General features: G+C 30.1%; 1 protein-coding gene across 1 annotated transcript in view; it reads right to left on the bottom strand.

Moving 5' to 3' along the window:
* Window positions 1-546: 546 nt before the first annotated feature.
* Window positions 547-26,246, bottom strand: part of LOC149771248 (uncharacterized) — a 173,390-nt gene continuing 147,690 nt past the window's right edge. Inside the window, exons 9-10 of the mRNA XM_089948690.1 lie at window positions 699-903; window positions 547-574 (exon numbers count right to left, since the gene is read on the bottom strand). Coding sequence (XP_089804816.1) covers window positions 547-574; window positions 699-903 — 233 coding nt within the window. The remainder of the gene's footprint in view (window positions 575-698; window positions 904-26,246) is intronic.

Genomic DNA, 26,246 nt, shown 5'->3' with positions numbered 1-26,246 from the left:
TCACAGACAAACGATCATACCACGATGCTAATCCATCATGCAAACAACTATTACTTGAAATAATAAATGAAAAGTTAGGCAATGAATTTATCTTTAGAAATAAAGACGATATTCAATGGGCGTTTATTGAGCTATCTCCCGAAAAAGAATTGAGAAAAGTTATATTTATTAAACTAAATCAAATTATTGAATATTTAAAAGAAATTAATCGAGAGCATACAATACATATACAGCTACTACGGCACAATTTCCAAGAACAGATTTTTGATTTGTCATCACCACGTAGTGAAATCATCAAATATATTGAAATATTAAATCAGCTCGTAGTTACATTATGATTTTAATTTGTAGGAAAGCGTCGAGATGGGCTGCAAAAAGTGTGAGATATTTCTGAAATCTAACTTTTCATTATGCCGATAGGTGACACCAAAACATAAATACTGGGGTCAATGTCTTAGACTGTAGGATGACTAGTCAATATCGATGCTTAACATGCAAAAATATTCTTGAAAATTATGCTGGTCTTATTCTATTTAGAGATAATATTTAGAATTCATCACTAGCCAGTTCTACTCTGTAAGATCAATATAATAAATTAAATATACAATACAAATGTTTAATAGTTCTGCTGCAACTATCGGGCACAAATAATAACATTCTTTTTTTTAAAAAAAAGTAAAATTGACAAGCAAAAATACCTTGTAAATATGTTCACATCTTTTCCAACATCACTGGAACCTATGTGAAGAATCAGCAGGTCAGGGTTGTAGGCTCGGAGGACAACATCTAACACATTGGATTTAAGATTGATGATATCTCCAACCAATTTTGCACCAGCAATGCACAACAGGAATAAGTTGGGAAGATTTAGAAGACCACCGAGCTGCTTCATATTTGAATCACCTACAATGAAAATGATCCTGGACATTCTGGCAAATATGCAGCAGCTATGTAAAATATATAATGAATATGAAATGACATAAACATGAAATTATATGACCTTTTCACCCTATATCAAGTGTAATAAAAATGGAAGATAATCATAAACACTTCAGAAAACAAACTACTATCTTGCGGTACAAACGTGTCAACACTTATCAAATGAATATACTTTCTAGTATATTCTTTACGCTAGCAGTTCTAATAATACCTTAACTATAGTCTGACAATACTAACCCGTTTGTTTGTACCCCTCTACCGATTTAAAAAATGGAAACTTTTAATGTGATAAAAAGTGCAAGGAACTTAGTCAATTCATTCATTGATTTATATTTCCTAACCTGAGTGTCAGTAGAGTGACACTAACACCGTGACCATCTGTGCGTTTCATGCTTAAAGGAAGTTTTCAACGTAATAGATGGACATGCTCGCATCCATTTCCAGTTCGTGGACAAGTCCATTTTCATCAAATGGGTGTGTCACGACTACATAGGTACATACATAAGTTGTATGCTTTCCGATATTTACAATGTCGAATGAACCAAAGAAAAATAATGGAAACAAATTTACATTTCACGTGGATTTAACAAGCGGTTTAATTTCTATCTCAATGTGCGCAAAGGGATATAATTCCAAACAATCAACGTAATTTTTGCTGAACAGGATGAACTACGTCATTATGTTGTCTGATGGAAATAAACTTGCCTATAGTGAAGAAAAATATGGCTCCGCGTTAGTATGGAAAGTCCGTTAAGCCCGAAAGGGTGCAGGGAATGCCAGCATTAGTGCCATTCTGGTCACAGTCAGGTTAGAAATTATAAATCAATGATTCAGTTGACTTAGTTCTGTGCACTTTTTATCACATTAAACGTTTTCGTTATTGAAATCGGTAGGGGGTTGAATAGTCAGACTAAAGTAGTATGCGAATAAGCAAGCTCAACTTCTTACCTACGAAGTTATAAACTTAAACGCTAAGACATATAAATGAACTAAAAACTTAGCAATGTAAGTACAATATAAAATAAATTTAGCAATATTCAGAAAAAGAGAAAATAAAGTCAAATTGATAAAAGACTGAAACAAAAATTCAAATTGGTCTGGCAATTGGTAACGTGACTATGGTCTATACAAATTAGTTTGTTAAATTGGCACACTAAGATAAACTCTCAAATAAATCAAAGCGTCAGCAGTTATAATTACCTATATGTCTGATAATTTTTGAATATATATAAATGAAAAAATGGTAACTAATTTGCAGCAATTAATGATCGTTATTGCTCAAATCTGAAAGGTGTCCGCACGAATTTTTATTCAAGTGGAAGCAGGAAGTAGAATTGTCGGTTTATGGGATTGTTTCCAAGAGAATGTATAGTTCAACCAATCAAAACCATCGTTTTTAGCGGGACATTTGCATATCTGAATATATGAATATTTAATAACTGGCAGGTTTCTCCTTTATCACACTTCAGGAGATTATTTGCGAGGGGGACACCAAGATTTTGACTGCCTAAGGGCTTAATGGTCTCCACAGAGTTTAATCCGGCATTGCAACTACTTCTTATTCCAATTAACTATATAAATGTGTTATCAAGTGTATAATGACAAGATGTCAAAATTATTGTGAATCCAATTTATTTTCTTTAACATGTACTAAAAACTAAGACAGTATGCTTTACTCTTATTTTTATTGTTTCAGTATTTTCATTTATATTATTTTAATGTCAATAACATCACTTGATGAAAGTAAGAAAACTTGTTGAAAACGTGCGCAAGCTGCCAATATTATCCACCTATACAATAGATTCCATGACTGTCAGTTATTATTATAATCTAATGATTTTATGCTTTAAAACCATAAAAAAAGAACAGAAATAAAAGTTCAAGAAAATTTGCATCATTCCTTTTGCATATACCGAGTTATCTGTCCCGAACATCCGGGTAATTCGCAATAAGGTAGTCCTGTCTCCTATTGTGGCCCTCTACAGTTTCGTATTTTGCATAGTATTTTTCAAAGAACCTTTAATTCTCTTTATTTTGATGTATGATTGATGAATGTAATGTGGGTTGTAGAGTATACGGCTTTGCCTTACTCCAGATGTGCATCTTTCTAAAAACTGCTAGCTCCACTTGGTCACTTTCACTTCCTGAAATTCACAGTTAAATTTGTAAAGAACAGAGTCGATAACATTTTTTTACATTTTATATATTTGATACCTCATCCATTACACTGTCAGATGCTGGTATTTTCTAGTCTGGCAAAATTATTTTTCCTTATATTAACAGCTGCTAAAGATAGTGTACTTTAGATTAATTCAGGCTGATTTTTGTTTCAGCGCGATGGAGCCGGCGGCTAGAAACCACTAAATACGGTAAAAAACCGAAATACACCGAAACACACCGAATACACGCTTATTTACATATTTTGGGTGTATACATTGCTATACAGCCTGATAGTACTATTTGTAATTGTTTTAATAATAATAATAATAATAATAATAATAATAATAATGCGCAAAGCAAAGTTTGATTTAAGCAATTTTGTTACGAATTATTTTAACTTTTTAAAAAAAATTGCGTAAGCTATGTAATTACGTCACTAGATCGTACATGATTTTACAACATTGTACAGGAGTGATGGATCGCGGATCAGTCAGAAATTACAATTTAGATGTGAGATTATGACTGTCAGACTCCAGATTGTGTATTTACATACATTCTGTGAAAATATCATATATATGGATACATGTCATGTTATGTTACTATATGTGTATGTATGCATATCGTGTTATGGTACTATATCATATAGTATATGTATTTGCCTACTTGTAATGTTATTATTATTTTTTATCACTCTACCCTTTGTTTTTCTTTGAATTGTCTTGCATTATTTTTCATTTCCAGTTAATGAAGATAACACTAACTTGTTATCTGTCATATATTAGATACGAAGAAAACAAATTGGGTCTTAGACTGGAACTGAGAGCTTACCGGCACTAAACAGTCAAGTGTTGTACCATTCATCCCTCTTAAGAAGAATTTCACTTCCATGAAGACAGATGGGGTTGAAAGCACATTGGTAGAGGAGTTCTGGGCCTTGCACTAAAGTTATGGGCCTTGTAAGCAGTATAGCAATAAGTTGTAGTATCTTTTTTCCTTAATTAGTATGTATTTAAGTACAGTCAGACTACATACAAGTAAGTGTCCACACATTCCCTGGTTGACGCAATTACATTTTCTGGCTGTATTAAAGTACAGTTACACTACATAAAAATAAGTATAAAATCCACAACCAGGAATTGGCAATCTCTTAATATAAGACTATATACTTTGACTTTTCAAGTATATAGTCAAATGATCACCAAGTCAGATTATGTTTTCTGTGAAAATTCTGCTTTTCTTTTATTCCAAAGACCTGTTCATACCAATGTCTGTCTTTTACATTATAAAAAAAAATAATTATCAAATCCAGTGTATACAAAGAAGTGACATGTACATTTTTGCAGCTAAAGGGTATGACTTGATTCAGTATTTGAAAGACTTCGTCATAAATTGTTAGTGCAATTAAACATTTTGCTAGTCTTGTTAATCCTAATAATATTTGTATAATAATGTTAGCCAAACAGAGGCCAGATGTCATGTTGCAATGATTAGCAGCCTCTGTGATAATTCCCTTGTTAAAATTTACAAATCTGAATGCATATGAAACTGATTTACTGTATATCGAAACTTCGATAATTTAAATACATGTACAGTAAGGTACAGTATACAAAAAGGAAATACAGTACAATGTCCCACAAAAGTTTACTTGTTACTAAGAGCATGTATATGTACATAGATTACTACCATGGACATTGTTACGATTTTATGGTCTTAAACTAAGTAACAACAAAGCAAAATCGAAGATGTTTAGTAAAGTTCAACAAATATTTTATTTTACTAGAACACAAAGTGAAAATTTAAAACAAACTTCAGTAGCATGTATCAAATCCCAAATAGTCCTAAAAGTGTTATCACAATTCCAAAAGTACAGAGTGTTGAAATGAATTCCAGTACTAAATTTTTTGATGTTCCATTAGTCTTGGATGAGCTAATGTAGAAATATTCTCGATGTATGACTATGATATATTCAAAAATGTCTTTGAATTCATTCCCAAAGCAGTGAATTAATCCAAATATCAGTGAGCACTTTGCAGTTCACTTTGTAATTGAAAATGGATAATTATTTAGTACATGATGCCTTTCAAATTATATCTGAATACAATTAACACTGATTTTAAAGCTGAACCAAAACTGGGAATGACTAGTGCTATCTTCTTTGATATATAGACTGTCACCTGACTTAGGATATAACAAAATGCCCTGGCTTAAGTAATTTCTAATGGAAATTTGTAACAAAAGTCAGCTAGACCAAGGATTTTCCAAGGGAAAAACCAATGCCCTGAACACAAATCCAAGTAAACATGTTGTTTACAAATGATCATTACCTTACAATAATGTCATGGAAAAAGTCAGCTTTGTATTATGATGCTAACATATAACCCTTACAATATGTAATCATGAACAAAAGTTAAATACCCAATATAGATATACATTGAAACGTTAAGAGTGTCAGCCTCACAGAGTGAAGCTTGTGTATATACTTGAAAATGGACAGACTGACAGTGTAAAACATGCATGTCCTTCAGTATGAATAGACTGACAGTGTGAAGTGTATGTACTTGAAGACTGACTGACGCTGTGGTTCATCTCAAGACGTCCTGCAATAATTTGACTGATGAGACAATTTCTAATGATATATTTCTTAAAGTCATACATCATTCTAATACTTACTGTCCCAATTTCTACCACAGCCTTTTTGGTCAGCATTTGAATATGTACTGGCCCAACCTGTTCCTTAGTCATTTGAACATTTTCCTTATTCATATTGACCTATCATGTACTTTAGACATTTGGACATCATTCTACTACTCACTGGTCAAATTTGTACACTAGCCTTCTGGATATAATCATAATGCTTCCTTGTCCAATGTACACCTCTGCATTTTGGTTTTCAACCAAATACTTACTGGCCATTCTGTACCTTAGCATTTTAGACATCATTGTAATACTTACTGGCCCAGTTTGTAAATTAGTCTTTTGGACATCATTGTAATTCCGTAATGCCGATACCTTATTACCATAAAATCTTAGTTTTATCGTATAATCTGAATCGACTTATATATGGATTATGTCATCCGAATCGTTTTATCATATTTTTTGCATGGAAAATATTTATTCAAGAGTACGAAAAATAAAGAAAGGAAGAACTAAATATCAGTTGATTGAATGATTGATTGATTTTCACAAAGGAAACTTCAGCGTGTGCTTTTTTCACCATAGTAATGCATGTGCACTGGATAAGAAAATATGGACTATTAAATAAAATATACCTATTAAATGTTTCTCATATGTATGATATTTCATTCCTGTGTGATTATTTTCATAATATTACTCATTAAGTGCTGCATTTAAGCATACTGTACGTTCTAAATATCTACATTCTTATTTGTTTGTATGTCAAATATAGTAGAACAAGACACCTTATTTAAACCTAACATGTGTTTATGTGGTTCTTCATACATTCAGTCATTTTTTATTATATGCATTTAAAAAAAGTCTCAACAAGTGATATAATTTTATAAAATTGTTTTTCACTTATATGCATGATCCTTTCTTAAATTGAGATAATGTTTTCACAAGGGATACTTTTATCTAATGTATTATGCACTACTCGATGTGGATTTTCTGATTACTGCTAACTTGAATGTAAAGACCTGACAGCATATGATCATTTTGTTGATGTACCAGTACCCATTAATCCATAATCAATGCTCATTCTGTGGTTATATCACAAGATATTCCCCGGAAACAGGACCCATGCCCTCAACAACAAATGATCATTTTGTAGATATAACAGTATCCAACAACCGATGCTCATGTTCTGTATTGTTTCTTCATGTTTTGATTTACCCACTTGGCTAGATGACATAATTTTCATTCCTATAATCGATTTCGTCACTTATCACGTGTTCAAAATTTATATATCTCCTCTTGAAGTATTGGTTAAATTTAGAAGCTAGTACTTAACGTATTAACATATCACTACCGGAATAGTATCTGTTTCAAATCATTGTCAAATGTAAATTGTCTCAAACATACAAAGACAGACATGTATCAAAATGCCAAATAATTTATCCTGCCCTGTTATTACACAAAAATTACGAAACTATGCATGCCCTTGCGTTATTGCTGTTCTGCATCTCTTACCCGACCCCTTTTCTTTTTCCATGCTTAAAAGGTACAAACCCGACAGATAAAATCCAGGTACTCTTCTTTCTTCCAAATCATACGTAATCTAAACAAATGATGCAACTGTGTACCTGGCTGTATTTTATTGGATCTGCGTTTGAATCTTGATGGAAGTTTTACTTTCTTATCTCTTATTACAGTAGGTGATCAGTGATATGCATGTCGAGTGTTTTGAATGCTGGACATCTTAGTTCATCAGCAGAAAGGCATATACACGAGAATACAGGTTAAAAGTACAAAGTAGTACTTTTAAGGTAGCATTCAGCATAATTTCGTTATCTATATGCGAGATGTGGTTCACAAGAAAGTGGCTATCAAATTTTCTGTCTTAACTCTGGGTGCCTCAGGATTGTTTGACTTATCATCATATCGGTTAATCTCATTCATTACCTTCATTGAAGACAAAACGACTAACTTATAAACTACTCATGCAGTTTTATAATCAGTCTTCAGTGTGTTCCCATACATTGATTAATACATGTCATGAAGCACATTGTATCCCATGAAATTGTCACACAAACCTGTTTTATTAATTATATATTGTACCTGCCTCTATCAGCTTTGCAAATGATACGTACTATAAATGCACAGGGGGCCCCGAGTGGCCGAGTGGTCTAAAGCGCTCTTCGTTACGGATCACTGCCATCTCGCCTCTGTCTGCGGCGGTTCGAGTCTAGGATTCAGCCAATGTGGGTATGTGAGAAAGCTTGCCAGTAGCTTCTCGTGGGTCGGTGGTTCTTTCCGGCATTTTCCCGGGTTCTTCCTCCACCATTAATACTGGCCGCCATGTATAGCCTATCGCGTGCTGAAAAATGGCGTTAAGCTCCACAACAACAACATAAATGCACAATATCTGCACGCAACATGTACTTGTATACATCTACCCTAATGATCATAGCACCAATTAATGTGGTTGTTGGTACAAGTAAGAATTGACTAGTCGTCGACGAAGCCTAAACCAGTCATCGGATCGTACAATTTATAATATTAATCACAATAAAAAAGTTGAAACTAAGTTTTTAAAGAAATCTAAAGGTCTATGTCGATAATAATAACTATGAGGATTTGCTTCCACAAATGTATTTCGATGAAAATACTGGGTTTTCCATGCAAATAATTTGTATACTCCAAAGGTTTTAGATAGTCTCCAGAAACCACTGAAAACAGCAAGTATGATGCAGACAATATATACAGATTAATGTGGTATTGACCTGGACACATTGGTCAGTTTGACAGGTCATAAAACTAGCAAACAACAAAATGCAGAGAATGTGAAGGATTTAACAGGAATCAGAACCAACCTGGTAATATACTGCCAAGCAAATTTAGGTATCCATAACAAAAGCATTATATCAAAGGCAAAAAGAAGGCACGATCCTTAAAATAGAAAGTCAAATTTTTCATATATAACGTGCACTTTTAAAATAATATGAAACATTCTTTAAATTTTTCAGAGCTAATCTATTGTGTTATTTTCTACTTGTTTGTTTTCTCCCCCTTTAATTTCTGTTTAGAACAAGTATTAGAACATGTCGTGATACAGTACTTAATCTTTGATTTGTCAGAAATATAGTGAAAAATAAGAAACAGAAAAAATAATGAGACTACAGATTAATATCAATATAAAGAGGATCATGATGACGTAATTGTTCACCGCTCGGATGCGGGAGGTCGTGGGTTCGATCCCCGGCCGAGTCATACCAAAGACTTACAAAAATGGTACTAACAGTTGCCTCGCTTGGCGCTCAGCATTAAGAGCTTAGTGTTAGGACTGCTCGGCATGGTGTCAGGATAATGTGACTGGGTGGGACATCATGTTACATGTCTGCGGCATGATGCCCCATTGCTAGACATCACTATAAACTGCCACATTGCAGACATCGTAGCGATATGACTGAAAAATTGTTAAAGCTACGTTAAAAATCAAAATCACATCACAGACCGCAATTGTTTAGTGTGTCATCTATAATAGTAATAGTACGTTCCTTCTTAGCGATCAATAAGCAAAGTATTGCCTGAATATTTTTTACTACATTTGTCTGTATATATTATAACAAGCGTATTCCAATAGAAATAGGATGTTCCAATAATGTATGCGTGTTCATGTGCATGTGAATATGCATTTAACCATTAAATTGTTTTGTTTGTATGGATGCATTCTTTATAGTCGTTCTTAACCAGTTTATGATGAAATTGCAGCTTATATTTTACAAAATGGACCGATACAGTTTCAAAATATCTTCATATTACTGCCCGATAGCAAACAGTTTTGCAACTTATTTCCCAAAAACTTCTTAAATGATAGAAAGAAATGGAATTATACAAATAGTCGTTATAATTGAACAAAGTCCTCACATTGTGGTGGTTACATCTTTTTTGTGAAATACATTCAAACAAAATTTGGACTAGATCAAAAGTGAATTTCTCCGAAGCTAATCTGATTTCACTGATGACTTGGATGACGTTCACAAGATACATAAATTGCAGTGAAATATACATCGATTATATTGTTTTATTGGAATGATAGATAAACTAAACACATAATACTTTACAAAAAAGAAAACAATAACTAAACTAAACCTAACAATATTTGCTATCAAAGGCAGTTGATCATTATTAATAGTTTTTGTTGTCTGCAACCTGGTTGTTTCCTCTTTCAGTTTCTGCAACCAATTCTTCAGTTTTTCTCATAGATTATTTCATACACAAAACAAAGTTATTTGAAGGACATATATAGCTTTTCCACTCTTTGTTTTCTGTTTGCTTTATGCTTAAATACTAAAGAGTGTTGAGATATAATACTTACATGCTAATCTGTGATGGATATTATGAAAGAGAAGCACAACATAAATATTATTATCAGTATAATGAGGAGTGACAAAGTGTTCATATACCAATGATAGCGCTACATATTGTTACAAACAAAAGTTGAATTATAAAATGAATTAATATATGTGCACAATTTCTTAACATTCCATTAGATAACAATACATCTTGCTAATAAATGCAAATATAATTTTAATAAAATGATAACTAATCAAATAATCATATAATGATGAGGGTATATTGAAATGGAACATTTTTACTGGATATAAATAATACAATTCAGTATAAATAAATACTTGCATTACGTTGCTTGACGAAAAATATACTATATACATTCATGTTCTTACGAAACGAAAAACAACCTGAATATAACAATATTTGTATCAATGACAACGACATACATAAAGTATAATCAGATTTCTTGTTCCTTGTTTGACAACTTCGGTAATATTTATTTTTTATCAGGGATAATTTTACGAACAAACCAACAATATTTGATGAAAAATGTACGAGTCTTTACTCTTACGTTCTGTATCTTAAATTGCTTTTTAGTGGGGTTTTATACATGTTGATTACACTGACTCATTGGGATTATGTTTACTGAATATAGTCAGAAATTGGTTTCGGTCAGTGAACGATACCGATATAAAATATTGCTGGATGATCATGAATAAAATAAGCTGAAAATGTGATAATTATTACAGAAAATAAAGCAAAGCAAATATAACAATATTGATATCAAAGATATTTACAATTTGTGTCATCTGACTCTTGTTTACGCTCTAGCTAAAATCGTTTACAGTATAGTTAGATCTACAGTTGCATTTTTCACTGTTTCTTGAATGAAATAATGAAAACAGATGAATGCAAATACCAAAAGCGAAATAAATATGACTAGTAACAGCAAAAAGATATATTTTGCTTTAATGGATAAATTATATCAACTTTACTTGTTGTGTGTCCGCACTAATACTATAAGTAAATTCCTTCTTTGAAGAATCACCAAGCTATGTATGGCTATATGTAATTTACTTCAATTGTTTGTTTGTGTGTATTCTTAAACACTCATTCTTATAAACTAGGATGTTCCAATACATTCCCGCGTGTAGGTAACCAAATAAAAGTGCATTTCTATGTACATCAAAATCGGATTTTCTATTAAAAAAAAATCTGTCTCTTAGATGATTATTTAAAGGCAGTATGACAAAATGTCCAGATATATATTTACCAACCATTTTTAAGAACATAATTAAACAAGAACAACGTACAAAATTACATTTCTATAACTGATTTGATTAATATGAGTATAAGTAACAACATGGTATGTTTTGAAGAGTACAAATTATATCAACATTTTGTTTTCCTGGCTGTGTTCTGATTAACAATGCAACTAAATTCCTTCTTACCAATCAGCTAGCTGGCTATATCTATTTCACAATATATATATATATATATATATATATATATATATATATATATATATATATATATATATATATATATATATATATATATATATATATATATATGTTGAACATCTACGGTTCATATTATAAATGAAATCATATAATTGCACAGATTCGACAAGTACTGCCAAGTAGGATACAATTTTGGAAATTTTTTCAAACTCGAACAATTAAAATAGAATTTAATTAAAAACATAAATTGAATCGTTATATGTACACAAGGCCTTAAGATTCTGTTCGATATAACTTATTTTGGAAACAGATTCAATAAATTTCAAGAATTAGATAGCGAAACCAAGGTATATAATGCTAATGAAATTCCACCGATTCATTTAAATCATGTTTCCTGGATACAGTCACAAACGTATACAAAATTCACTGACTGGTACTAATACTGCATAGCTGTGTAGCAATAAATAAAATGACCATATTAATATTTTGTCTAAAAAAATAAACTAAATATAAAAATATTGCTACCAAAGAAGTCTATAATTTGTTTATCTATGATCTAGATTATATCATCATCACTACGGTTAGACATGTTTCTTCTTTCAAAATTTTTGAAATTTTTCCTCGTTTTTTTATTCTAAAGGATTATTTACACACAAAATAGGGTCATTGGAAGAAAACAATTATACTTTTTAATTTCATGTTCTAGAAGTAAGATGACTATTTAAATCATGCAAAAGAAAATGTTGAGATATAATAGTTATAATCTTCTTTTGAAAACAAACAGATTAAACATATTGATATCAGACACATCTAAAATTTGTAGTCAGACGTTTATATGATAAGGCTTACAAAATCTAAGGTATAGTCAGATTTGTGTTTTCGTTCAAATTTTCGGCATTCGTTTTTTATTTTTATTTTATCGGAGACTGACCAACATTATTTGATGAAAAAAGTTTGATCATTTACTCGTAGGTTCTGTCTCTTAAGTGGCTCTTTAAAGGAAACCTTAGAAAATGTTGCTATAAAATACTTACCCCCTGTTAAGTGAAGGATATAATGAAAAAATAAAACTACATAAGAACAAAAGACTAAGATTATATATATATATATATATATATATATATATATATATATATATATATATATATATATATATATATATATATATATATATATATATATATACATATATATATATATATATATATATATATATATATATATATATATATATATATATATATATATATATATATATATATATATATATATATATATATCACAGTATAACTGTATTCCTTATTAACAATCAATAATCTATGTATGTCGATATGACTTTCACAATAGTCGTCTGTATGAAGTGAACGAAAAAAGTACACATATAATATGACGTTTTCATTCATGCGGACTCCACTGCTCGAGTCAGGTCATGTATACTGATTATAATAACAAATTAATATCAAAGTCAGTGTAAGATTCCAACATCATTTTGATGAATGATCATGCAAAAATAAAAAAATGTCATTATTGTTACAGAAAATAAAATATAGCGGAATAGAACAATATTGCTTTTAAAGACAATTATAATTTATTTGTCTTCTGACTCTTGTTTATGTTTTAGCGAACATGATTTGCAGTATTTTTTCTTCAAAGAACATTTCAACTCTTTTGTTCGGTATCCCTGATGACCCGTCATAAAAATATAATACAAATTGAAATTTCATATTTAATTGCTGCTTTTTAAGGAAATTATGAAAAAGAAGAAGTAACAATAATGATGCTAATAAATATCACAATTAATAGCAATATGATATAATTTACTTTAATGGATAAATCATATCAAATTTACTTGTTTGTGCATCCTCACTAATAGTCTAAGTTAATTCATTCTTTGAAGAATCACCAAGCTTTGTATGGTAATTTACTTCATTTGTTTGTTTATGTGTATTCTAGAAGACTTGTTCTCATACACTAGGTTGTTCGATAATTTCCCGCGTGTAACTAAGCAAGGAAAAGTGCATTTCTACATACATAAAAATCGGATTTTCTAATATATATTTTTTTCTTCTGTCTCTTAGATCATTATTTAAATTATTACCAAATGTCCAGATATATATTTGTCAACTGTTTTTTTTTATAGAACATAATGAAAGAGGAAAAAAAAATACAGTTCTTTAACAGATTTGATTAATACGAGTTTAAGAAAAAGGATGGTAAAAGTGTTCAGGAAAGGAAAAAAATAGATTAAACATATTGATATCAGACACATCTAAAATTTGCTGTCAGACTTTTCTATAATGAGGCTTACAAAGTCTAAAGAATTGTCAGATTTGTGTTTCTTTCACATGTCATTGTTGTTACAGAAAATAAAATATAGCAAAATTTAACAATATTGCCGTTGAAGAAAATTATAATTTATTTGTCATCTGACTCTTGTTTTTGTTTTAGCTAACATCATTTACAGTATAGTTCGAAATACTGTTTCGTTTTATCAAAGAACATTTCAACTGTTTTGTTCTATATCACTGATGACCCGTCATCAAAAATATAAGAAAAGGTTGAGATATACTTACTCGCTTTTTTAAGGAAATAATGAAAAAGAAGAAGTGAAAATAATGATGCTAATAAATATCACTATTAATAGCAAAATGATATAATTTATTTTAATGGAGAAATTATAACAACTTTACTTAAATTCCTTCTTTTAAGAACCACCATGCTATGTATGGCTATATCTAAAATACTCCATTACTCTATAATCTGTTTGTGACCTGGCTGTGTTCTATGATATAGCATGCATGATCTAAAGTATCGTAAAATCTAAAAAAAAATTTTTCCACAGATTTGAATATTTTTCCATACATGCTTTTCTGGAGTTGATTTCACACAAAAAAATCTATATGCAAGTTTGAAAAAACTGATTTTATAATATTTCCTTCAGTCTTTTAGATCACTGTTTAAAGGCAGTACTACAAGATGTCCAGACGTAATACTTACGACCTGTTGTATTGTTTGAAGATCATAATGAAAAAGAGGAAAAAATAAAAGCCAAAAACATGATATGTCTGATCTGATTAATATGAGCATAAATAAAAACATGATATGTTGCGGAGGACAAACTTATATCAGCTGTATTTCTTTGGTGCCTCCCGTATAACTACAACTAACATCCTTATTAACAATCAACAGGCTATATCTGGATACATATCCTTCTCTATATACGTCTGTATATCATAAAAATGTTCCCACAGCCTCATATCATCCAGTCTGGAAGAATGTTTATGCTTACTTTTATGCCCGCATGCATGTATCAATGAAGATGGATATTTTTGGTATGAATTCCATTTTCAACTTGTTTATAGTGACCATACACCTTATATTTCATAAACTAATTCATACAGTTGCACAAATTCTGCAAGTATTGCTGGATAGGATTACGTTTCGGAAATTATTTCAATCAGAACTCAAAATATTACAATAAAATTTAATTTAACAATGAATCATTATATGTGCACGAAGCCTTAACATTCTGCTGGATATAATTATTTTTGGAAATAAATTCAAATAAAGTTAACGAACGAGGTAGAAAAACCAAGCTATCAACCCTAATGAAATTCCACTGATTCATTTAAATCATTATTCCTAGCATTAGTCACAAGTTTGTACAAAATTCACTGAACAATACTAACAATACATTCATGGGTAACGAAAAATAAACCATATTATTACTGTTGCAGAAAAATAAACATAAAAATATTGCTATTAGCTTTGTTTGCCTTCCGGTTTATCTACGATCTAGATGATATCGTCTACACTATGGTTAGATTTGTGTTTTCTGTCACTGTTTCTGCAATTTTCTTCGATTTTCTCGGGATAATTTTACACACAAAACAAGATTATTGAAAGAAAACAATTAGATTTTCTAATGTATTGTTCTGTAACTATGGTGACTGTTTAGAGCATGCAACAGAAAATGTCAAGACATAGTACTTACAGACTGTGTTTGGAAGAATATAATGAAAAATAAGAAAGATGAAATTAACAATACGATATTACTGATTACTATCAGTAAAACAAGGAAAATGTTGATACAAGGTGTCGTAATGGAGAAATTATGTCAACTGTACTTGTCATGTTTATACTATAATAAAAACATGTATTGGTTAACAGTCAATAAGCTTTATCTGGCGACGTGTCACTCACATTATTCGGCTGAATGTATTACAACAAATCTGATCGCAATGACTATGATATTTCGATAATGATATGCATATATTCATGTGCGGATATATGATTGCATATGAGTGCATGTAGTCATCAATGAAGGTATGCATTTTAATAAATATCCATGGTCCTTAGTCGATCTCATCTTGTTCTTGATGTAAATACACATGTTTAACAATTGCATAAAGACTTAATACACTGCTAGATGGCACTTTATTCTGGAAATTACGTCTAACGAATATCACAAAATTAAAACAAAGCTTTATAACATATGTTTAATGCACCTTATCTTAAAATAAAGTTGAAAGAAAATTTGAATAAAAAAGGTAAAATCTCGTATTATCCAATGTGCATGAGGTCAAAGTGATTCATTCAGATCATGCTTGTTAGCTTTAATTGCAAAGGGATGTAAAAGGCAAGCACTAGACAATATTGCGATATAATACTTACAGCCTGTGGGGTTTTTTTTTTTTGGGGGGGGGGATAATGAAACAGAAGAAAATACAAATCAATAATATGTTATTAATATCAATAAAAAGAAAAAGATCTGTATTGTAATGAAAAAATATCTGTGTTTTAGGTGCATTCTCTATAATAATACGAATGAACGCATTCTACTACTTGAGTTGTATCATATTTACTTAATATAGTTACAAATTGATAGAGAAAATAAGAAAAAAATATCAAGATTTCATTGCCAGATTATAAAAACAAACAAAACATATTAACATTGTTATGGAGGAGAAAATAATTTAAACAAATTATTGCTATCGATCGTGTCTATAATTTATTTGTCATCCAGCATTCACCTATGAGTTAGTTTAAGATGTTTCTTCTTTCACAGTTTCGGCAATTGTTTCTTAAAATTTTTGCCCGGTTTTATTTTACAGATAATTGCGGTATGCAAAATAATAAATCAATTAGATTTTCTACTCCTTATTCACTTTGATGACTGCTAAAGCAGGAATCAGAATATATTTAAATAATACTTACATGCTATGTTTGAAGGATTTAATGAAATATACAAATATATGAGATTAATAACATGATAAAGTTGCCTTACTATCAATTTAAATACGAACATTATGATATAATTTGCTTTATTGAATAATACAATAATCTTTACCTGTCAAGTTGTACACTTTAAAATAAAAAAAACTAAAATGTTTCGAAATAACCAATAAGCTATGAATAGTTATATATCGGTCAATATATTTGTTGTTCATATTGTAACAATCGAGTCCCCATAAACTATAATTATTTTATATCTGCTTGTATTTATGCATGTTTTCGATGTATGCCTATTTGTGCGTATGCGTGCATGCATGTATCCACGAAGATATCTAATTTAGTATTTTTCTTCATTATTCAACACTACAATTTTACCGTGAAAATCCACATAATATTTCACATATAAATCTATATTTTTCCATAAAGGCCGTATATACTCCTGAATGGCAACAAAGGTTTGGAAATTATCTGAATAAAAATTAGCAAATTAAAGAAACAATTTAATTCATCACTGAATCATTATATGTGTAGAAAGCATTAACAGTCTCGTAAATTCAACTAATGCATCAAATAAAAATAAATTTTGAACAACAAGACAAAAGTTATCCAAAGTTGAAGAGATTGTTCTTATTGATTCGGATACGTTTTGCTGGATTTAATTTCAAAGCAATATAAAATTCAGTGAAAGTCTCCTCAATTAAATCGCTGGATGATAGTGAGAAAATTACACATAAATAAACATATTACTGCTGCTACAGACAAGAAAATATATTTTTAAAAAACAATATTGCTATCAAAGTTATATATGACCTGTCATGAAGCCCTTTCAATTGATTTAGCTTGCATTGTCATATTATAATTTAATTATTTTGTTTATAACGTTTTGGCTCATTACTTAACACATAAATGCAAGGTAATTATAATAACACAAATCATAGAGTCACTCTTTTGTTCCATCTGTTTGATCACAGTTTAGAGCAAATCATAGAAAATGTTGAGATATGATACTTACCACCTGTTTTGTAAGCGATACAATCAAACAGAGGACAATACAAATCAATTATACGATGATATTCTTATCAATTTAAACAAGAACATGTTTTGTAACTGAGAAATTATATCAATCTTGTTAGGTTTATCTGGTATAATACATTAATTTGATTCCTTGCTAACAGCCATCAAGCAATGTATAGTTAAAAAATTTCACTCAATTTCTGAATGCATTACAACCGGTCTCCATAGACTTAGATGTTCGATATCGTTATGTATGTATGTATGTATGTATGTATGTATGTATGTATGTATGTATGTATGTATGTATGTAAAAGTGTATTTTGGTATGCATTCCTGGTTATTAGTCCTTCTAATCATGTTCGTAATGAAATTGAATGTTGTGTTCTGAACTCAGTCTATATATTTGCACAAAGTCTTCATATACAACTAAAAGGCACTCAATTAAAAAATTATAAGATAGTTCAAAAGGAAATAAGAAATTGAATTATTCAATGGATCATTAAACAAGCATTAAAGCAATCATAGTCTGGTGATCACAATTTATTTTCGAATTACATTCTAACAAAACTTTGCACAGAAAGATAAAATACAAATTATCTGATACTGATGAAACTTCAGTGCATAATTTGAATGAAGCAAAGTGATATAGTATTGCATGAAATATACCGAGATTAATTTTGTTACAGAAAATAAAATAAACTACACATAACGCTAATCATATCAAATACATTATTAGTGCTGTCATCTGACTCAGTGCCAATGACATAGCTTACACCGTCTACAGTACAGTCAGCTCAGTCGTTCACTCTTTCATAGGTTATGCAGTGTTCTTCCTCAGTTGTTTATCGGGTATTATTTTGGACATGAAACAGTGTCATTGAAAAAGACAAATCAAAGTTGATTCTTTTGTATTGTGTGCCTTGGTTGGATGCTTAAGGTATTAGAAAATATCAAGGTATAATACTTACTGCCTGTTTTTAATATAATGAAGAACAGAAACACAATATCAGAAAAATGAAAATGCATGTTTTGTTTCACAAATGAATCGACACTTTGCATAAAGTCTTCATATACAGCTGAATCACACTTAAATTTCACGTTATTTCAAATAATATTAAGAAAACGAAAACCCTGAACTATTCGGTGAATCGTTATATGCACACAAAGCCTTCACATTCCCCTAGAGTCAACTAATTTTGTAAATATATTCAAAAAGATAAAAACTTACAACATGATAAAATATGAAATTATCCAATGCCCAACAGGTCTACGGACTTGTTCGGACCATGTTTACGCAATGTAATTGTAAGTCGACACAATTCAATGGAACATGCAGATATTACGTTGCTTGATGATAACCAAACACGAAAAAAACTACAACAAACAAACAACATGCAATGAATTGTTGTACAAAACAAAATAAATTAAATATTACAATTTGGCCCTCGAATGGTGTCTATTATTTATCTGTACTCTGACTCTCATTCATGGTTTGGCTGAAGTTATCTAACGGATAGTTAGATCTGTTGTTTTCTTCTTTCACAGTTTCTGCAGTTTTCCTTCAGAGGTTTCTCTTTGGGAATACGTTACACACAAAACAAGTTCATTACAAAAAGAAAATATCTGATTTTCTTATCGTTTCTGTCTCTTGGATTGATGTTCAGAGAAAGCATCAGAAAATGTCCAGATATAATACTTACTCGCTGTTTTGTGAATGATAGGATGTAAAAGAAAATACCAAATCAATGATACTGCAGATTAATATCATTATAAACAGAAACGATATAATGCGCTGGAATAGAGTAATTATATCAACTTCAGATATCTGATGTATCCTCTACAACAATATAACAAATCCCTGTGAGCAACCAATAAGCTAATATATTGATTTATCTCTTTCAATATGTGTGTCAATGTATTATAACGAACTTTCTAATCGACTGGGATATCCCAATATTGTTATGTTTGTGTATGTTTTAATGTATTTACATGTTTATGTTTATGCGTGAGTGCATGTATCCATGAATATGTAATCGATATATATTCCTAGATATTTGTTGTTCTCACTTTGTTTTATGATAAAAGCATCTTATATTTCACAAATGAATGAAATCGCTATATTTTCATACAGTCTTCATATACTCATGGACAGTACTGTATTTTTGCACATCATTCCAAACAAAATTCACAAATGAAACAAGAAACTGAATTAAACACTGAATCACGTGTGCACACTAACATCGAGTTGGATAGAACTTATTTTGAAAATAAATTTAAACACAGTTTGAACAAGGTAAATCTCAAATCATCAAATAAGTCACAGCTGATCGATTTGGATCATATTTACAGGGTATAATATAATTGCCAATTTATATAAATCAGTAAAGTATCCTAACGTTCAGATGCTGGATGACAAAAAATAAAATATTCATCTTGTCACAGACATGAAAATATGCTCAAAATAACAATATTTATATAAAAAGGCATGTATAATGTATTTGTAACATAACTCATGTCTAAGATTAGATTACATAATCTGCAGTACGGTTAGATACGCTGCTTGGTCTCTAAGACCTTTCCCAGCTGTGATCATACACACAAAAAGAAAAGTTATTCGAAGAGGAAAAATAAAATTATGTCCAAGTTTCTTCTGTCTTGTGAATGCATTTTGAGCAAGTACAATAAAATGTTGAGATGTAATACTTACTACCTGTTTTGTGAAGGGTATAATGATAAAGAACAACAAATCAGTAACATGATACGACCGTTCATTATTAGTATAAATAGAAAGAATGTAATGTGTCTTATAATAGAGAAATTATATCAAATTTATTTGTCAGGCATCTTCTCACTAACGACACAACTCAATTCCATCTTCACAATCAACAAGCTCTGTGGCTATGTGTCTTGCATTACATTTGCTTGTATATGTTATAACTTGTTTAAATAGAATATGATGATACAATATGTTTCCGTGTATTTAGATAATGATGTATGATTATTTATGTGTATGCATCAATGCACGTATCCAGCAATATATCTACTTTGGTATTTGTTCCTGCTTATAACTTGTTTTCAACTTGTTTATAATGAAAATATGTGGTATGTTTCTCAGATGTATCCTTATATCTGCACAAAGTCTTCATTAGCAGCGTACAACACAAATTTTTAATATAAAAATATTATTAAACAAATGAAATAAGGAACTGAAAATATGTATTTCAATACGTGTACAAAGGATTCAAATTCTGATAGATACGAATAATTTTGGAAATAAATTCAAACCGAATTTGTGAACAGAAACAGGTATCCAAAGCTCACTAGATTTTACTGATTGATTTATTTTCACATGACAAACTTCCAACTTTGAATAAATGACAGATAAAGATAACAACATTAGGTTGCTGGATGATAGTGGAAAACACCTACACACATTGATACTGTTACAGAGAGTAAAGTAACGTTAACATAGAAATATTGCTATCAAAGATGTCAATATATGTTTTGTCATCTGATTATGATATGTCATTTGGGTTATATTGTCAACAATACAGTTAAATATGATGTGTTTTTTCATAGTTTCGGAAACTGTTTCTTCGGTTGTTTTTCTCCCGCGTTTTAGTTTACATAGCAAACATGGTTACTAGAGGATAAAAAATAGATTTTCGTCTCTTTTGATCTATTTAATGACTTCTTATGTGAGTATTACACAATGTTGCTATATAAAATACTTACAATCTGTTTTTGAAGGATATAATAAAAAATAAGAAAACGATCAATACAATGTTATCACTAATTAGTGCAAACATGAGGAAAATCATTTATATTGTAATGGAGACATATTATAAGTCTTACTTGTCAGGTGGAATCTATATAATATAATAACTAAATCCCTTCTTAATATCTAAAGCTACATGTACCTATATCTCCTTTACTACATGTACGTTAGGTATTCTAGGAAACTTCTTCTTACAGACTAACATTGTCCAACATCTGCATGCATGTGTAATTGTGCTTGTCCATGTATATTGATGCGTACATGCATGTATCCAACAAGATTTATAGTTCTCACAATACTCAGAATACAAATGCGTTATGTTGTAGAAAGCTATTGATATATTTTCATGTCTTCATATACTGTTGCATAGCGCTAACGTTTGGAAATTATTTCAAACAAAATTCGGAAAATAATCCAAAACAAACTTCCGAAGAACCACTATACATGAACAAACCCTTAATATTCCGCTAGAAAAATCAAGGTGTAGAAACAATTTCAAAGCAATATTAAACATGATAGAATGAGAAATTATTTGATACTTATAAGATTCCACTGACTGATTCGGATATTGTTAATGAATATAATTGCAATTGGCATAACATTCAGTAAAACACCTCGAAATTATATTCTTGTATGAAAACACAAACTAAAGAGATGTATATTGCTATAGAAAGGAAAACCTTGATATTTTGGGATTATTTCGACAGATTGAAGTATATGATATGATATACACGGATGCCTATACATTTGGTGGAGGAGGAACCAAGGGAGACTGAAAAAGAACCATCGACCCGTTGGAAACTACTGCCTAACAGTCTCGCATGCTCATGTTAGTGAAAGGAAAATAAACTAAAGGGAACATAATATTCATATCAAGGACATCTATAATGTAATTATCATTAGAGTCTAATGCATCACTTTAGCTTCCGTCATTTCTGGTCAGTTGTATATGTTGTTTCTTCTTTCACAGTTTCTGAATGCTTCAATAATTGTTTCTGAGGGACATTTTAACACAGAAAAGATTGGTATTGGAAATTATATAAAAAAACTGATTCCCAACTCTTAATTTCTATCTCTCAGGCAACTGTCTCAAACAAGCATTATCCATTGCTGGGAGATATACTTACGCGCTGGTTTGCGAAGGATATCGTGAAAAAGACGACAAAAAATCAATCATAAGATAACAGTGATTAATATCAGATGAATAGAAACCTAATGACATGATGTGTTGCAGGGAGAAATTATATGATCTTGGTTTGGTGTAGCCTCCATAGTAATAACTAAACATGCATTCTTAAATCTCAACAGTTATGTATGGTTATACCTCTTTCATCATATTTCTATCTACTGTTCAGATAGATTAGGACGTTCAAGTATCTTTCTTCCCATGTATATTTGTAACGATGAATGGATGTTAATGTGTATGCGATGATCCCTTATATCCATCACGATATGTATTTTTGGTATTACTTGCAATTACTCGTGCTCAACTTGTGTATGATAAACAAACACATGTTTCACAAATGAATCAATATATCCACAAAATGGTCTTCATCTTCTGCTCAGTGCCATTCATGTCTGGAAATTATTTAAAACACAATTGCAGAATTGAGATACAATGAAATATGAAATGGATTATTATATGTACACAAAGCTTTTGCATATAATTGGATACACCTTATTCTATAAATAAATTTGAACAAATTATTGAGTACAAGATAAAAACAAATTTATATCATGCTGATGAAATTATACTGTTTGAATTAAATGAATTAGATTCATAGTACTTACGGACTGTTTTTGGAAAGATATAATGAATAGAAAATGAAAATAAAAAACAATAATATTCATTAATATCAATATAGATAGTAATATGATGTGTTGCGATGGAGAAATTATATTAAATCTTCGTGTTTGATATATCCTATATCATAAATAGATTATTTTGTGTAAGGCTGTATTTATTTAACTGCATTTTTTGTATCAGATCAAACTTGTTCAAATAGACTAGTTATATGTGGATTTATGTTTATGTATATATGCATGCATGTATCCATGAAAATAGTATTATGTTATGTATTCCTGGTTATTAATCCTTCTCAATTTGTTTGTTATAATAATGAATGTTATGTGTTGCAAATGTGTCAATATATTTCACAAAGTCTTTACATACTGTCTGATTGTAGTAAACATAGAAAATTATTACAAACAGAATTTCGAAAAATCAAATAAGAAATTTAACTTTACATATAATATTTCCTAGATGTAACAGAAAACGTACATACAAGCATTACGTTTATGGATGATAATGAAAATAAACAAAACATATGACTATTGTTACAGAAAAGAAAGTAAATTAAATATAACAACACTTCTTTCAATGTCATCTATAATTCCTCATCTGGCTCTCATCTATGACTTAAGCTAAAATTGTTTGCAATGTAACTATATATTTTGTTTTCTCTTTTATCATGTATGCAGTGTTCTCTTCAAGTGTTTGTTTAATCAGGATTATTCTTAACAGAAAACAAGATTTTTATTAAAAATAAACAAGAGCCTCTACTCTCATGTTCTGCCTGTTATATAAATATTGGCCAGAGTTTAGATATAATACTTACATACTGTTTTGTGAAGAATAGGATGAAAAAGAGGAGAAAATTCAACTGAACTCATTTGTAACAATCAGAAACCTATTAAGGTTCTATGTCTTGCACTACACTTATCACCACATATTATGAGAAAAATGTCTTAATGTGTACAAGAATGATGTGATAGTTTTATGCATGTATGTATGTTAGGATGTAGGTAAGTTTAAGTGTATTCGTGTATGTTTGAATCACTCTTAAGATATAGTTTGGTATTTATTCCTGGTAGTTATTTGTCAAAGATGAACATACATATTGCTTTGTAAATGAATCAATATAATTGCAAAAAGTATTCAGATACTGCCAGACAACATTGAATTTAAATTATTTAAAACAAAATATGAGAAAGTAAAGAAGCTGAATTATACAATAAATCGTTATATGTGCACAGAGCCTCCACACTCTGCTGGATACGATATCATTTTGGAAATAATTCCAATGGACATTAAGCAACAAAATAAATAAGATTCCATCAAATTGAGTGATGTTTTTCAAATTAGCTGCTGTGGTGGATTTTCTGGATGTAAGTTTGACACCACCATTTTAATTTCGGACCAGCAAGACATTATAGGGATATATTTGGTGTAAACCATATGCCTTTATTTTTCAGATCGATGACATGGAGGACAAATTCAATATTAGATTAGCACCATATCCATGTTTATTTATGTGAATGGGTAGATGCATTCATCTATAAATTTATATATTTTGGTATTTACTACTGGTTATTGGTCATTCTTATCTTGCGTATAAAAAGCAATGACTTTGAATTTCGCAAATATATATAGTTGTATGAGGTCTTTATTATACTCAATTTTAGAAATTATTTTAAACGAAATCAAAAATAAAATAAAATAATAAGACATTGTATTCAATGAATTTTTATATATGCATAAAACCTTCAAATGGATTTTGGGGGGAAAAATAAAAAAAAGAAAACTTTTAAATAAGATAAAAAATTCTCAAAGAATTATTCGGCTCATGTTCATTGCATATAGTAACATACTTACATACAATATAGTGAAAGATAACGACATTATGTTGCTGCGTGATAACGAGAAATTAACTTAGCATATTAACTTTGTTACAGAAAACGAAACAAACGAAACAAAGCAAAATTGCGGCCAAAAGGAATCCATAATTTATTTTAGATCTAACTACTACCAATGTATGATTTACGTTTCAGCGTCTACACTATAGTTATACATATTTATTCTTTCACATTTTCCTTCATTTATTTCTTTTTCATGAATGTTTTACAAAAATACAAAGATACGGTAAGAAAAATCATTAGATTTTAAACCCTTTTGCTCGTTTTCTTAGATGAATGTTCTGAGTAAATAATATATAATGTTGAGGTATTACTTACTGTCTGTATTATGTTGGATGTAATGAAAAAGAACGAAAAGACGACGTTAATAATATGATGCAACTAAAATCAGTAAACACTGAAACTGAATTTTCTGTGTTGTAGTAGAGAAATTATATCAATTTTACTTCACAGATATATTCAAGAAGCTTTGTATTACTATATCTACTTCGCTATATGTGTCTCGTTTATTATAACTACATTATATTCTAGGATTTTCCAATATTTTAATCCATGAATGTATATAAAGACTTACGTTTGTTTATTTGTATCCACGCATTCATGAAGATGTGTAATTTTGAATGTTTCATGTTATTAGTGGTTCGCAATGTGTGATTCAAATGCAACGTATGTTTCACAAATTAACGTCTTCATATACTACGGGGTTGCACTAAGGTTTGAATACTATGTCAATCTAAATTCGACAATTGAAATAAGAAACTAAACTATACAATGCTTCGTGGCATATACACAAAGACCTCACACTATTTAGCATACATCTTATTTTAGAAATAAATTAAAAAGAAAGTTAACCAGAGAAAATCAAATTTTCCGATTCACATGTGGACCAACTGCTTGATTTGGATCATGATAACGGAATGTATTTTCAAACTTATGTCAGATAAATGCCAGAATTACATTTTTGGATACAAAAATATAAATAAAATATACAT

Source organism: Sinohyriopsis cumingii, unplaced genomic scaffold, assembly GCF_028554795.1.
Source record: "Sinohyriopsis cumingii isolate HCF-2022 unplaced genomic scaffold, ASM2855479v2 utg002017l, whole genome shotgun sequence".
Lineage (NCBI taxonomy): Eukaryota > Metazoa > Mollusca > Bivalvia > Unionida > Unionidae > Sinohyriopsis > Sinohyriopsis cumingii.
This window is presented reverse-complemented; position numbering and strand designations above follow the sequence as displayed.